At 40.3% G+C, this 15,799-nt stretch overlaps 1 protein-coding gene across 2 annotated transcripts in view; it reads left to right on the forward strand.

The window, feature by feature from the left end:
* The first annotated feature begins 4,610 nt into the window (after nucleotides 1-4,610).
* WDR49 (WD repeat domain 49) overlaps nucleotides 4,611-15,799 on the forward strand; it is a 125,091-nt gene continuing 113,902 nt past the window's right edge. For both annotated transcript variants that reach the window (XM_040621645.1, XM_040621644.1), the window contains exon 1: nucleotides 4,611-4,925. In XM_040621645.1, the coding sequence (XP_040477579.1) occupies nucleotides 4,740-4,925 (186 nt within the window). In that variant the 5' untranslated portion in view covers nucleotides 4,611-4,739. The remainder of the gene's footprint in view (nucleotides 4,926-15,799) is intronic.

Below are 15,799 nucleotides of genomic sequence, written 5' to 3' on the forward strand. Positions count from 1 at the left end.
GAGTTCCCAGCAGCCTCACCAGGTGAGTAAAGAATGTCACTTCCTGGCAGGTGCAGGAACCTCAGGCTACTTTGGAGACCTCGTGGAGAGGAATCTGCCCAAAACTACAGGTATCACAGGCATGTCTGATGGCAAGTACTTGGCTTGGCTTCTGGCCTGGAAAGGCTACTAGAAGTTCAACCTGGAGATTCCTTATAAAAGTTCCAGCAAAGCAGATTCTAAAAGATTTATGTGATCAGTCACTATTCTTGCTGAGCTTATGTAAATAATTATGCCAAGTTTGTTAAAATTGGACTTGTTTTGTAAACAAATTAGTCCTGATTTGGCTATCTCAAAATGAGGGTTATTTAGAGAGAAAAATTATGTTTAAATAACCCACCTTTGTGGATGTTAAATTCTAGATCTGATTATCCTTAAATGTTTGCTTCAGCTAGACAACTTGAGGTAAACTTAAGAGAAATAGCCTTTTTCTATTTCTACACAATAGCTCATGTATAGATAATCTTCATGCTTTCTATTCTACGGGGCTAACAACAGGACCCCATGGGCATATAATTAATTATTTGAACAACTGGGAAATAAGATTGATTCCCCAGCAAAGCTATCACCTTGATCAATTCTCTGTGGCTGGGAAGATGAAATCATTCCTTAAAAGCCAGAGCATACCCCACTCCATAGGGTTAACTATGGGCTTGTGGAGATAATGGATGACCCCACTTTCCTTGTGACTGGACTGGTTGATGACTTGGGGATGACTTTATCTCTTGACAAGCCTTCTCCCCACTCACCAGTGATTCCTTGTTAAGATATTAAGGCTAGACCTCAAACAAAGAAGGCTTCTTAATGCTTTCATCCCACATAGTTATATTTATCCTGGAAGCCACTGCTATGGATGTACAATTATAAGGAGAGGCTTTAGCCGAGCATACAACAGCCCTCCTGGTAAAAGGAGCCTCAAACTCACTCTGGGACAGTCCCTTACTGTAGTGACTTCATGTCAGGTCCAAGACCAAAAGCCACCAATGGATGATGGGATGCCGACTTATTAAATACCAGACTATGCTTACAGGTGCACCTGAAATAATGCTTAAAACCTGTCAGAGTTTAAATCCAGCTACCCTTAAGCCTGGACCTGACCATTGTACTTCTATAGAGCATAACCGTTCAGAGGTTATTGATCTTGTCTATTCTAGTTGACCAGATTTAAGGTGTCCCTATTGAAAATACAGAGGACAATTGGTTCACCAATGGTAACAGTTTCATGGAAAAGAGGGATAAGAAAAACTGGGTATGTTACAGTCAAGTCTAACTCAAGACTGTTGAGGTGAAAGCCCTGTCTGCCCCCCAAAACAGAATTAATAGCACCCACCTGTTCTTTGCAATTGGCAAAAGCCTTAAAAACATTTATATTGACTTCAAATATATTTTCCTGGTCCTCCATGCTCACGGTGCAATTTGGAAGAAAAGGAGATTATTATCAAGCCATAACTCCCCAATCAAATAGGGGCCTGAAATCATTGCACATATGGCCCTCCAAAACCAAGTATCCCTTGAAAGCATGACTGCAGTTCAAGGAGGCCCAGTGTTATATGACTGGCTCCTGGCTGGGACCCGATGGCTATGCAGCTTTAACCTGGGGCCATGGCTTCCCCTGGACTGGATAGTCCGCTGTACTCTGGGTTTTGCCTGGATGCATGGATACATTATTAAAACCATCACCAGCGTTTCAAATTTAAAACCATAGAGGGGGCGCCTGGGTGGCACAGTGGTTGAGCGTCTGCCTTCGGCTCAGGGCACGATCCCGGCATTCTGGGATCGAGCCCCACATCGGGCTCCTCCGCTATGAGCCTGCTTCTTCCTCTCCCACTCCCCCTGCTTGTGTTCCCTCTCTCGCTGGCTGTCTCTCTCTCTGTCGAATAAATAAATAAAATCTTAAAAAAAAAATAAAAAAATAAAAATAAAAAATAAATAAAACCATAGTGGACATGTTCTGTGTCTCATTGGTATGACCACCTAGCATCTATCTTTGTTACCTTTTTGAGACTGGAGAATATTGTTTGGCACATGGAAACTCTTACGTACATGGTCAAAGCCCTAAATGACACTCAAAATAGCATTTCTCTATTAAATGCTAGGGTAATACAAATATGTAAAGCTGCTTTAAGAAACAGGATGATATTAGATGTTTTTAACTGCTACATAAGGTGAAACTTGCGCTAGCATAAAAACAGAATACTGTGTATACAGTCCAGATTACCACGAAACATATCTGGGTTTCTACCTGACAAATCAATGCTCGAACTGGTGCTTTAAATGATCTCTTTCCTTTAGTGATTGTTTTAAACTCCTGGACTGAAGGAAAATTATCAAAGGTCAACTATCAAAGATCTTTTATTCAGATCTCTCTCTCTCTCCTTAAATGTTAACCTTATTTTGTCATTTCCAGGGTCTCCCTTCCTAGTGCCAAGACTCCTTCACTGCCATAACTTCCAGCTAACAGATAATCCCTTCTACTCAAGATGTTGTCCGTGTTGGATTCAGCTGCTTCCCCTTCCATAACTCTGCTATACATTCCCAACTGAACAATACTGACCCATGGGTAGGGACATCTCTACGCCCCTATCCAGCAGGAAGATGTTACAGAAGATAAGACCTTCCACCTTCAACAACCTTAAAGATTTAAGGGTCAAAATAGTTCAGGAGGGAAATGATGAGGGAACAGAAGGCAAGCTGAAGACAAAGCAGAAACGGATGCCCTGCAACCCCCCCCCCCATGGGCTGTATGTGACATTCCTCAGGCACCCCTGGCTGCCCTAAAGGACAAAGAAATAGTTAACCTATAGACACCACAATCCTGCAAGACTTAAGTCTCCCTCAGTTTACAAATGTCTTAGCAGTTTACAAGAACAGAAGGATTTCTACCAATAACCTAGCTTCTGGAAGGGAATGTAGATACAATTAAGTGTCCTTGTAATCTGCAGGCTCCAGGAAGTTCCCAACTATCTTCATGTTAATGCCTTACTAGAGGGAAAAGCAACCTTAACTTGACAATGGCAAGGCCTCTGGTATTTTAGGAGTCTTCTTTAACATATGAAAGTATTTCTCAACCTCCCTTTTCCTTACTTCCCCCAACCCCATAGTATATAATCAGCCACTCCTCACAACCCGGGGCAGCAACTCTTTCTGCTCACGGGTCCTGTCCCTGTGCTTTAATAAACCACCAATGTTGCACGAAAGACACCTCAAGAGTTCTTTCTTGGTCATCGGCTCCGGACTCCACGCCACTGAACCTCACGTGTGTTCCGTCACCTCATTAGCTTCCTTCTCTGCGTTGTAGGGAATGTACTGTGCATCACCAAGGGTCTTGTGAACACGAGCCCATAGAATGATAGAGCTGGAAGAGACCTTAGAAAATACGGGGGGACACCTTTTTCGTTTTACAAAGATGACCCTAAGGTGCAGAGAGCACGCATCCCGAGAGCAGTCTGTGAAGCTTGGGAGCCACGCTGCCGTATGTCAGGCCTTATGAGCTCTGTGGCTTCGGGCGTTCTCTTTGCCTCTTCGTCTATAAAGTGGGGACAGTGATCTTGTCTGCTTTTGAGGGTTACTGTAAAGCTTAATAAGAAAAAGAATGCAAAATGCTTAGTGTAGTGCCTAGCACATGGTAAATACTCAAAAACCCCCAAAAAACAAAAAAAACCCACCGAGTTAACTTTTCTCTCTTTTTTTCTTCCCTTTCATTAATATTAGGTGAATCAGTGATGGTACTGTGCATGGTTTTATTAAAAGTTTATCACGTTATGATGTGGTTTTCCCCCTTATATTCAATGAATTGAACAACGTCCCCATTTTAGATACATAGAAACTAAGACAAAGAGCAGAAAGGAACAGATTCTTATTAATGAAGAATGAAATGTTTCCTATGTGGAAAACATACAATTCCAGAATGTCATTCTCTCTCTCTCTCTCTCTCTTTTTTTTTTTTTTGGCTAATTCCCTTATTTCATAATATATAACATGCTTCATAAAAAATATATTTATAAAACTTGCCTTTAAATAATATAGCAATGAAGTTTAATTAAAATAAGTGAGGTGAATGGTCCTTTTAAAAAAACCCAACATTCACGTCACATATTCAGACCTTCAGGTCAGTAATTAGTTGGGGGGTGGGGGTTGGTGCTGGTGAAGGAAAAGTTTTAGTTGGCTTGACTTTGGTTGCCAGGAAACATACAAAGGCAGCAGGAACAGATGAAAACAAAGAATTGCACATTGCTGGGAAGGTGGCCTTCAGAGGCAAGCCCTTTACTGGGACAGAAGCCCTTACAGCTGCGTCATACAAGAAAATGGAGTTTAAAACCCCAACATGTTAATAGAAACAAGGTTAGCCAAAGAGATTTTGAGAAGTTGCTTTTCTAATGCATTTAAAATGAGATTTAGAAGCTGTGTTCTGCCATCAGTTGGTATAAACATGGGGGAAGCTTCATGCATTTTTAATCAAGCCAGATTAAACACAATGTAAGGAGGGTGTTTTAAAAGGATTCGACTGTAGATTTTGAAAGTAAACTGTGGAATTAAAGAAGGGTGGGGGTCGAGGGCTTTTATTCCTTACCTCTAGGCTCAAACATTTTGCCTCCTCATTGTCTGCCTTGTAATGTGCTTTCATTTTGAAATTCTGTTGCTAAACTGGGTTTCTTTTCAAAGGCACCTGTTGAAGGGAAAAAAAGCGTCCAAGTAGTTGAATGCAGCTGAAAAGAGGTGAAGCCATTATGAGTTACCAGAATGCACTTGAGTTGAACGAGGCGCCCCAGCCTGGGTCAGAGAGCCCCGGGAGAGCAGGAGCTGCCACAGACCAAGACCCCTGCTCAGCCCTGCTTGAAAATCAACTCAGTGTGGGCGACTTTCTCAAAATACAGAGTGCCTTTGAGGTAAGCCTTAATCTTCTTTACTGGAGAGTTTGAATTGTTCATGAAGACTGGGGTGAAACAGGTTTTTCTCTTAAAATTGTTGATAGATTCAATGGTTCAAACAGGGAATTGAATCGGTTGGACTTGCATTTAATACCAGAGTAACTTTATCCCTCAGTTCTTTGGGCCAAATAATATGATTTAGTTTGCAGTTGCTGCTGTTGAATATCATTGCCATTAAGGAAGGATGAATTCTTGGACGAAATTTTCCTTAGAGATTACCACAGTGCTGGAAACCCGGAAGTTATGGTTGTGCGTGGGGAACGCGGGATCTCTAAGGTGACTCCCAGTACAACTGTCCTTGCATGGGGCACTCAAGGAGAACTCTGGGGATGCAAATAGGCAGTTTGCAAACAGTCTCCCCTGCCTCACTCCAAGTGACACAGCTCCTTTTCAAAGCTAATTTTGGCAATTCGCTGTCCCAAGATCCTGGGCGAAGGACCAGTCTCCCACTTTTTTGGGTAAATACTGGGGCAATGCCAATCAACACGAAATTTAAAGTTCTCCTTTTAATTCTATATATAAAACAGGCCTTAGGAATTTTACCTATAAATGAATAACTTCTCTCTATCTTAATTAATTTGGAATTCTGCAGCTATGCACAGTAAACAGCATACATCAGAATGATTTTTAGTTTCTCACGCGGATAGGAAGAAGTGCTCTTTGGTGCAGCAGAATTTAGGTGGACATGAGCCGCCATGCTTTCTACTTCATTATGTTTGCTAAAATATGGTCTCAGGACTTCAGAAGATCCTCTGAGGGTGCTTGGGAATATCCACATTAATTTGAAACAGACATACAACATTTTGGAATACCACCTCGAAATTAATAAAGCATGATGAAATGAACAATTATATCCATCTGTAATTGGCATAAATTTTAATCTTTATCTCTCCCCCCCAAAAGTTGCTAACTACTGAAAAAGTCTGCCAATGTCCTGTTTTGCATAATAAGTTAGATTCTACCTGTAATAATAAATTAACATCTCACGTATATCAATCATTTCTTTATAATATAATCTAACCTATTTAGTAGCAAAGACATGCTCTGCCCTATGCTTTTCTCATTTTAATTGTCATATTTCTGCTATTCATCCAACCCCATTTGTCCGCAAAATTTCAGTGCTGCTCATGTCCAACGCCCCAAATGAATTTGGCATATTTTGATAGACATAGCAAACATTTTGACAGCTTGAGGACATTCAGAGCCACGTGACAGCAGACTATGACAGCTTTGATTCTGGAATGAACAGAAATGTGGCGGTTTGTTCTGCTAAGAACACAAAGAATCTGAATTCTAGGGCCTGTTAGGAGAGTCGACATTATAAAGTCGATATGTTAGAGAGTGAAACTGCTACAGAAGTTAGGGTGGGTGTTCTCTTCAAACCACTGATCAGCCTGGAGTGAACCCAGTGAAATGGGGTAATCAATCGCAAGAGTTGTTGGTTTTTTATTTTTTGTTTTTGGGTTTTGTGGGTTTTTTGTTTTGTTCTGTTTTTCGTTTTTGTTTTTTACTTTAAATGTTTCAAAGACTGGATCACTTATTTTGAAATTACCAGTTGGAAAAGCAGGTATTACAGAGGGAGAATAGATTGCAATTCGGAGCTTGCATGAACCTAGAAAAATCTAATGACAGTTTTTAAAAAAGGAATTGAGCTTTGCAGACATACTTTCCAGAGAAAATGACGTCTGTCCATTTTTAACAGGCTCAACAGACACAGAATAGAATAACCCAATGGCAAATGTTTGGCCAGGACTAAAAGTTAGGCCCTTGAGACAATATGATTTCCAAGCCCAGCGTGGAGACCTAGAGAAGAATGATACACGAGATGGTTTCAGTGGAGTTCAGTCCATCTGTCATGAGTGTTAGGCCCACAGGCCACAGGTGTAGATTTCTGTAAAAGGAAAAATCGCCCTCAGTCGCTGTCCTGCAACACGGACTCCAAAGGCAGTGATTTGTACTCCAATCACTAAAGACATGCTCTTGGAAATGCCCAGATTCTGGCAATAGATCACTTTATGTCTTACCTTGTTTTTGGTACCCAGATTGCTTATTTGGGGCCAAAGAGTTGTCATATATAAAGTCCATATCCTTAATTGAAAAATGGGAAGTTGGGTCTTTGAATTGTGTACTGAATGTGTCACATATGTTTCCAAATGAAATGCACATACCATATAAATCTTAGTAGCAACATTTGGGAATAAAGCAAGGAATGCTTACATTTATCGTAGGATGGTATAAATGACTTGGAATCACCGTTTAAGCTCTAGGAATCAGATTTCTTGGATTTAAATCCCAGTTTTGCCTTTACAATGTGTCTATGTGCAAATCCGTCAGGCTCTTTACGCCTCAGTTTCCTTTATTTCTAATGTGGGGATAATAAGGTTGTGATGAAGATTCAATACAATAGTATCTGGAAAATACTCAGAAGAATGCTTGACACAGAATAAGTGCTCAGTTAACGTAGGTATTATATATTCAGTGAGTAGAGGTTGAACCACATGGCCTCTAACATTCTCTTGATTCTAACTCATACATTTCCTAAAGGAAATTAAACTTTGAATAACACAACTATGCTTCTGCATTCCTTTTAGCTGTGCTAGGAAGTGGAAGCAATGAGTTGCAAAGACAAATTCATTTAGAAGAGTACAAAGGGTTCATTTTTCTTTCTCCTACTTCCTATTTTATTAGCATTCGAAAGCTTTTGATTGATGTCTTGATCCTCATCTTTATCTTTTTTTTAAGAGTTTATTTATTTATTTGAGAGAGCGAGAGAGAATGAGAGAGAGAGAGGGGTATGAGAGGGGGGAGAGTCAGAGACAGAAGCAGACTCCCTGCTGAGCAGGGAGCCTGATGTGGGACTCTATCCTGGGACTTCAGGATCATGACCTGAGCTGAAGGCAGTCGCTTAACCAATTGAGCCACCCAGGCGCCCCATCTTTATCTTTTTTTTTTTTTCTTCATTTTTTTACATCTTACTTTATTTTGTTTTAAATTAATCCTTATCTTTGGAATGAAGAAATTACCTGGGTAGAAGTACTAGAAAAGTAATTTGTGGATTTCATTTTCTTTCAAGTGATGGTATCCAAAAAGCCTTATATCAACTTGAGGGCACTGAAACTTGTATTATTCATAGAATTGTAAAATGGTTGTTACTCAAACTTTCCTGTTGCACTTGTAATGCTTAGAGAAATAACATGGTCTCTGGACATTCATATTATTTTGATGTCAACCATATTTTACATTTTCTTAAATACTTCAAAAGCTAGCTATTATTTAAAGAAAGATGGCTATGGTTTGATGATGTTATAGGAATGCCTATAGGTGGAAATTCTGCCCAAAGGAAATGGAGTTTTGGAAAATCCCCATTGGGACCTGTCATATATTGAGTTTCTTCTGAGAATCTGGCTATGTAGGTTTCTGAGCATTTCTTTCCTTGAATTCTCCATTGTTGATCTCTGCATGCCAGGGCTTTCTGTTCTTTGGTCCTGGGTGCCTTGCTATCTATTTGGCTTGGGACTGTAGTTTGTCTACACTGTTGGACTCACTGGGTTGGGTCCTGACCTACTTCCAACAGCAACTGTGTCTGTATATCATCTCCTGAAATATCTGTTCTGGCTAAGGTTGGGCCCAGAGCCAGGGGCTAGCCCTACCATCTACTTCACGCTGCCATTTGCCCAAGCCCTACTAAATCTTTAGCTTAAATAGCTAGAAATGATATTTAAACCACATGCAAAAGGGGAGCTATTTATGCTCAAAGTAGGAAGGGCCAAAACATTGATAAAGGCAGAGCAAAAATCCCAGCAGGAAGTCCCCAGAGAAGTTCAGGGAGGATCTCAGAACAAACTATCTTGTGAGTAAATAGAATCTACACGATACACTTATGCTAACTTAGTCTGAAAAGCCTAGAGAAGTTCAGGAGGCAAATCTGTAGTTCTGAAAATTGTGCTCGAGATGTAATAAAATGACTAAATCCACAGAATTTATGATATCCTCATGCTTGATTGTACTTATGAAATTCCCAAGAACCTGCCTATAGACAGATTGTACAGCAGAGCCCATGAATGATGCTTCCTTGCTCCCACAGGACAAAGCTGAGACCCTGCCAGGCAGACCCTGCCAGGCAGACTCCAAGGGAATACAAAAAGTCAGATTTAGTTCTTTCCTACCTTTCTCTTATTTATTTGTCCTTCTTTCTGAACTGTCAGGATTTCTCCCAGTTCATTAAGGCTCCAGTCTTCTCTGAGCCTTCTCAATGCTCATTGTATCTTCACTAGTAAGGTCCCCAAACAGACAGGTGTTCCAGAAATATTCTTGTCTCTTATTTCTTTCTTTTCTATTCCAGGTGTTACCATCCCAACACAAATAAAATCTCCTATTTTTGTTTAATTCCCTTTCCTCAGAACCATTAGATTTTGCTTGCCTCTGATAAAATATGAGACAGTCCATGAAGATCATTTAATATTTTTTTTAGGTAAAACTGATAGTTAAAAACTCTGTTATCCAATAAAGTCCCAAATTAGAAAATCTATATTTTTATAGGGTGTGGAAACTGTGTAAAAAAATATAATAGCTCATACATGATAGAGGTTTATTTCTTGCTCCTATAAAGTAGAAAGTAGATATTTCTAATTGGCGGGCAGCTCCAAGTAAGGATTCAGGTGTCCAGGCTCTTTCCCTCTCCCACCTTCCATGATTGCCAAGCATCAAGCTAGTAGCAGGAGGGAGAGCATGAAGGAGCACGTGGGGAAGGGTTTTGTGAGCCCAGCTCACATTCCGACTGCAGGGACAACCGAAAGTGTACATGGGTGTCTGCCCAGAACACAGTCTCATCCATGATCCTAACATTTAATGGTAGGGCAAGTTCTATCTCACCTAATAAACCAACGTGCCTCATTTCATAGATGAAGGAGAATCATGTGCCTAACAATGTTTTGTGTTTTGCCTTAACTGCCAGGCAGTTTAAATGCAGTGTTCAATTGATACCACTATCCTTAACGTAGATTTTTCTGGAACAATTAATTATCTGGTATTTTCATTATATGACTCCTGTTCTTTTATCTTTGCTTTTTCGGTTCAACCGCCTCAGTACCTTCATTGTAGCTGAACTAAAACTCTCTCTAGAAATCAGTGGAGGCAAAAATGATGAATAAAAATTTATTATCTTTCAAGTATGATTAAGATTTTACAAAGCACTTCTGTAGGTATCCTGTTATTTGATCCTCTCACCAGCCTGGAATGTAGGCGGGGTAGACATTTTTATTTTCCATTTACACACAAGGAGAATGAAGCTCAAAAATACTTTATTGAATTACCCCATGGGGCAGAGCCAGGGCCCAGGGACAGACTGTCAATGTTCCAGCCCATTGTATGGCACGGCTCCCACTGGCTGCAAGGCAACCTCTCTTTGGAAAGTTGCTTTAAGGAACGGGAATCCAGTAGGATAAGGACTTCGTTAACAAAACGAGCATGTGAAGTTGACAGCACACAGGCACTCTGCCCTGGTAACTTGGAATTACTGTGCAATCAGCAAATAATCAACAGCTCCTACAATAAAATCAATGCAGAGAAAAGGTGGAAGAAAGAAAGGAAAAGATAAGAATAATCTATTGCTTTTTTTATTACCTTTTCCTTTCTAAGGGCATCTCAGTGGAGGCTTATGAGAAGGTAAACAAGCTCCATCTGTACGTCTTATATAGTACCTGCTCAGTCCGTTCATGCCCGTTAAACAAAGGCAGCCGGTCAGAGCATGTCTCACCCCAGCTCTCTTAGTGGGATCAAAAACCCCATTTTTGATGACAGCAGAAAATCAGCAAAGTCCCCCCCCAGGCATTCAGGTGATAGCACGAAGCAAACCCGATACCACTGCAGCTTGCACAATTGGGGATGACAGAGATTCTTAGGCGGTTTTGTCGGACTTGCTAGCATTCATGGTTGAGGTTAGCAAACAATGTCACCACCAAAACACAAGTGAGGAGGTTGTGTGTCAACACATATGAAAAACTGCTCTTCTTGAGCACTACTGACTCTGTGCTGAATTTTGTGACAAGTTCTAACAGCCTCGTGCCCTTTCCAATTTTCTCTGTGTGCTTTTTGGAGCAGGTGCTTATAAAAATTGATCTGGATCAGAGAGGGTGATGAAGAGTGCTTTAGGTGAACAAATACTTTAACCTTGAGCTTGGCCGGGTCGGGAGCAGAGAAAGCAACCAAAACACTTGTGACAAGGGTGAGGGAAAGACAGCAGAATGTCTGTTGGCTATTCATTTGTAGTGTGTCAACTTTGCCAGACCTGTAGACCAAGGGCATGGCCTACTTTTTCAAATTTCCTGAGACTTAAAAAAAAGAAACATGAAGAAAACAGACAACTAAAGAACTGTAATTTGTGCCATTTTGGCTGCACATTTGTCATTTGTTGCCAGGTATAGCACACTCAGTGATGACAGAAGACCCCACCAGCTCCACTGCTAGAAATAAGAAGCCTCTGGATTATCCCCCTTCGTGATTTCCAACTTTCCCCCAAGGCTCTGGCTTCACACCTCCACAAGTCCCTCAGGGTCTTTTCCTGCCTCATCGTGTCTTCCCACCATTTCATGGATATGACCTTTATTAAATCTGGACTCTCTGGGCACCAGAGTTCTCTGCTGAGGACTACCAAGGACACTCTTTTCCTCTACTCTTCCACCATCCATGTGTGCATGCATTCTTCCCTAATCAACACTTCTGAGATCAGACCTGCATTGTCCAATATGGTGACCATGAGCCACAGGTGGTTATTTGTTTATTTATTAAAAAGATTTTATTTCTTTCTTTATTTGAGAGAGAGAGCAGGGGGAGGAGAAGAGGGGGCAAGAATCTCAAGCAGACTCCACACTAAGTGCAGAGGCTAATGCAGGGTTCAATCTCAGGACCCTGAGATCATGACCTGAGCCAAAATCAAGAGTTGGACCTTCACCAAATAAGACATCCACATGTGGTTATTTAAATTAAAGTGAAATAAAATAAGAATTTAATAAAATAAAAGATTCAGTTGCTCACAGGCACCAGCCACATTTAAAGTACTCAGTAGCCACATGTGGTTAGTAGCTATCATATTGGACTGTTAAGATTATAGAACGTTTTCATCACTGCGGAAAGTCCTATTGGACAATGCTGTTTTGTTTGGACCTTTTTCATGGTATCCTACTAATCTGTTCCACTTCCTCATTTCTGACCACATTTATACGGTCTAGGGGTTTCTCTCTCTGTACACCTGCTAGACCTTAGAGCCTGGAAGCCAAATTGATTCTTGGCCCTAGAGATACCGGAAAATATTTTCCTTCACTCTCGTCTAAAACTTATTTTTCTACATTCTTCCCTAGTACTGTAAAGAATACGTAACATCTGTTCTTTCAGGGGAACTCTTACCTTCTCATCCAATCCGGTCCCACCTCCCCACAAGTGTTTAGTCTGGATTTATTGTTCCGTCATGACGGTCATATTTTAGTTATTTGAATGATTTAACAGTATTTCTGTTTTAGGACTTATCAAGTCCTGGGCTCGGCATGGAATATTCCTGCCCCCACCCCACAATTTCCCAGCAAACTCCTACTTCATATTTCAATACTATTCTCTCAAGAACGTCTTCTCTCACCAGCCAGGCTAGATTAGCACCTTACCAGGCTTCTGTTCACACTTACTGTAGCTTCTTGCATGTTCTGTTGCTCTCATTGCAGATGTCCTAAGTATGAGGCTGTTATTTGTTTAAAGCCAAGTAGAAGGCTCAGGCAGGCAGAGAGAAGTCAGATGAGATCCACAGATTCGAGAGAGTGGAGACCATGGGTGCAGCTGAGATATCTGGAGGAGAGAGCAGAGTGCCTAAGACCGAGCTTAGGAAAATTTTTCAAGGGGGTAGAGAAACAACTGGAGTGGATACAATAAATAAAGAAGCAGGGTTATTTCTTGGAAATAGAAGGGAGAGAAAAAGAGATTATAGCCAGTGAAATACAATTTCACTCATCCTTATGATTCCTATTTAACAGTGCCTTTAGTTATTAAAGCGAAGTTACAAGGAATATACTATTCTCATTGTAAAAAATCAAGTCACACATCAAAGTCCCCTTTATCATTGTTCTGCTACCTGCTCTCATGTTGCATCTTTCCAGTGTATTTTTATTCATTTCTACCCATAAATGCACATACACATATCACATCAAGTTCTATTCTACATAGACTATGTTTACATATTTTATCATATTTTATGCATTCAAGGAAAAATGCCGCTGACCATGTGAAAAGACCCTCAAACTTATTAGGAATTTGATTCGAAACTTTAATAAAAAAAGACCTTTTTCATTCATCATCTTGGCAAAGATTAAAAAGATTACTAATCTATATTGTTGGCGAAGAATCTGGGAAATGGGTACTATTGTCGAGACTGTGAATTGTCAAAGCTTTTTTTTGGTAGGCAATTTTCTAGAATGTATCAAACGTAAAATGTATCAAATGTGTCCTTTTTGAAGGAACAATTCCAATTTGATGTGCTATCCTAAATACTGACATGTGCAGAAAAAATATCTGTATAAGAATACCCACCGTAACATTGTCAGCAAAGTGGACTATTTAAAACAGCCCAAATATTTGTCAATAAGTGGATGGATAAATAAACTGTGGTATGTGCCTACTACTCAGCTATTAAAAAGAATAAGTCAGGCATATAAAATTGTCAGATTGTGTTCAGTGAAAAAAAAGGAAAATCGCAGAACAGTGCATAATCATATTCTAAAATGAAAAATGTGTGTATTTGTGTGTATCAAGGTCTCAATTACGGGAAAATAGAACTGCGCTTGTAGCTGGGTAAGGCAGAACAAATGGCTCCGTGGGCACCTTATCTGTACCATAATTCAGTGCAAAGATAAATGTCATTAAAATGTCAGTATATCTTAATAACCTACAAATTTCGTGGTGCTGCTCTAAATGTGTGTCTAACAATGCTGAATTTAAATAATGCTGAATTTAAAAGCAGTGCTTTTAATAAATACTTTGATCCTCTACTAAGTAGTGCTTCTCCATCAACTTCCTTTCACTGGGTTTTAGCGTTAAGAGAGAGACTTAGAGAACTAGTTTATTGCCTTCATTTTACAGGCAGGGAAATAAAAGTCTAAATGAAGGCATTTGTCCAGCTCCATCTGAGTTTTGGGCAGAGCCAGACCATTGCTCAGAGTGGTCTGATATCCATTTTTGTCCCTTTTCTCATCGTGAACAACCCTAAACTTTACTTGGAATTCTTTCTGATTTTCCCACATTTTATACAGTATTATTCTATAACTTGACCATTGTTCATTATTCTGGCCTCCTTCTCAAACTGCAGTTATTAGTAAAACAGATGAACATCTCTTCTGCAACATGGAAGAGCATATTAAAAATATATTCATTCATTTCCTCATTCTAGCAACAGGCACTTATTGATGTCTATCTTGTGGTGGTTGAAAACCACTTAGACTCGGGCCTTCCCTCACAGAAGGGTATGCCAGCAAGTGAACTCGCAGTTACTCTGTTAACTGCTTAGTGCTCTGAGGAAAAGAACAATGTTGGGGGAACACATTGCTTGCATTTGGGAGGGACCTCCTGGAAGACTTCCTGGAGGAAGTAACATCCAAGCTACCATCTGAGGGAAGGGTATCACTGTGGCAGGTAAATGTGAGTTGGGAGAAAAGTTTTATTTATTTATTTATTTATTTTAAGGTTTTATTTATTTATTTGAGGGGGGGGACAGAGTGCGAGAGAGAAGGAGAGGGAGGGAGAGAACGAGCAGGCGGAGGGGCAGAGGGAGAAGCAGAGTCCCCTCTGAGCAGGGAGCCTGACATGGGGCTCAATCCCAGGAGCCTGGGATCATGACCTGAGCTAAAGGCAGATGCCCAACCACGTGAGCCACCCAAGTGCCCAAAGGGAGATTAGTTTTCTGGACAGAGGATATGAAGTGCGAAGTTTGGTTGGGCAGAAGTAGTATGGTGCTTGAGGGCGTCCATTTGCCTGTCTTTGTTAGTCAATAATTTTTAACTCCATTCAGACTGGCGAGCTCTTGAATCGTTGATATCATACTGTAAATAAAAATTAAAACTGACTAAAATTCATTGAAGCAAGAAAAAAAAAGGCTATATGAACCTCGGCTGGCAGACTAGGTCTCCTGTTCCGTAGTTCAGTCTCTCATGAAAGTTCACTGGTAGGTGAACATCGCAGGGGATGATTTAAACTGATGCAGCCCTTTCGAAATAGCATACCTAATCTTCTGCTCCAGAAGACGTTCACAGGGTGTGACAGCAAAAGCTAATACATATTCATAACCGATAGGCTTCGGAACCAAGGGAAATTGAGGCCAGCGTAACAGAACGAAGCATGAGAAAGCAGCATGTTAATTTTAAATTTAATTATAGAGATAGGGGGAAAGGATGCATTTTGATAGTGTATACTCATTCAGCTGTCATGGAACATTACCCAAAAATCATGCCAAATATTTGACAGAAGAAATATTATTTTGGGTAAAATGCTTGGTAAAACTAGCAGGTCCTGAGGAAAACAAGATTCTGAAACTCTATTAGAAACTATTTTTCATGTAGAGGAAAAAAAAAAAGCATTGCAGAATGCTAATGATATGAAAGAAAAAAATAAAAAGCTTTCAAACTAAGGAAAGGTTTCTGGTCCATGAAAGACTTCTGTTTATGGAATGCTTTTGACATGCATATATGCTAAATTCAGTTTGAAATTAGGGAAGAGTAATTAGTGTGATTCTTGTCTTCCTATCACTTTTGGTAACCCGAAACCATGTGTCATTCACTGTAACCAGCACACGGAGGCTCTCT

Source organism: Ursus maritimus, unplaced genomic scaffold (assembly GCF_017311325.1).
Source record: "Ursus maritimus isolate PB19 unplaced genomic scaffold, ASM1731132v1 scaffold_4, whole genome shotgun sequence".
Classification (NCBI taxonomy): domain Eukaryota; kingdom Metazoa; phylum Chordata; class Mammalia; order Carnivora; family Ursidae; genus Ursus; species Ursus maritimus.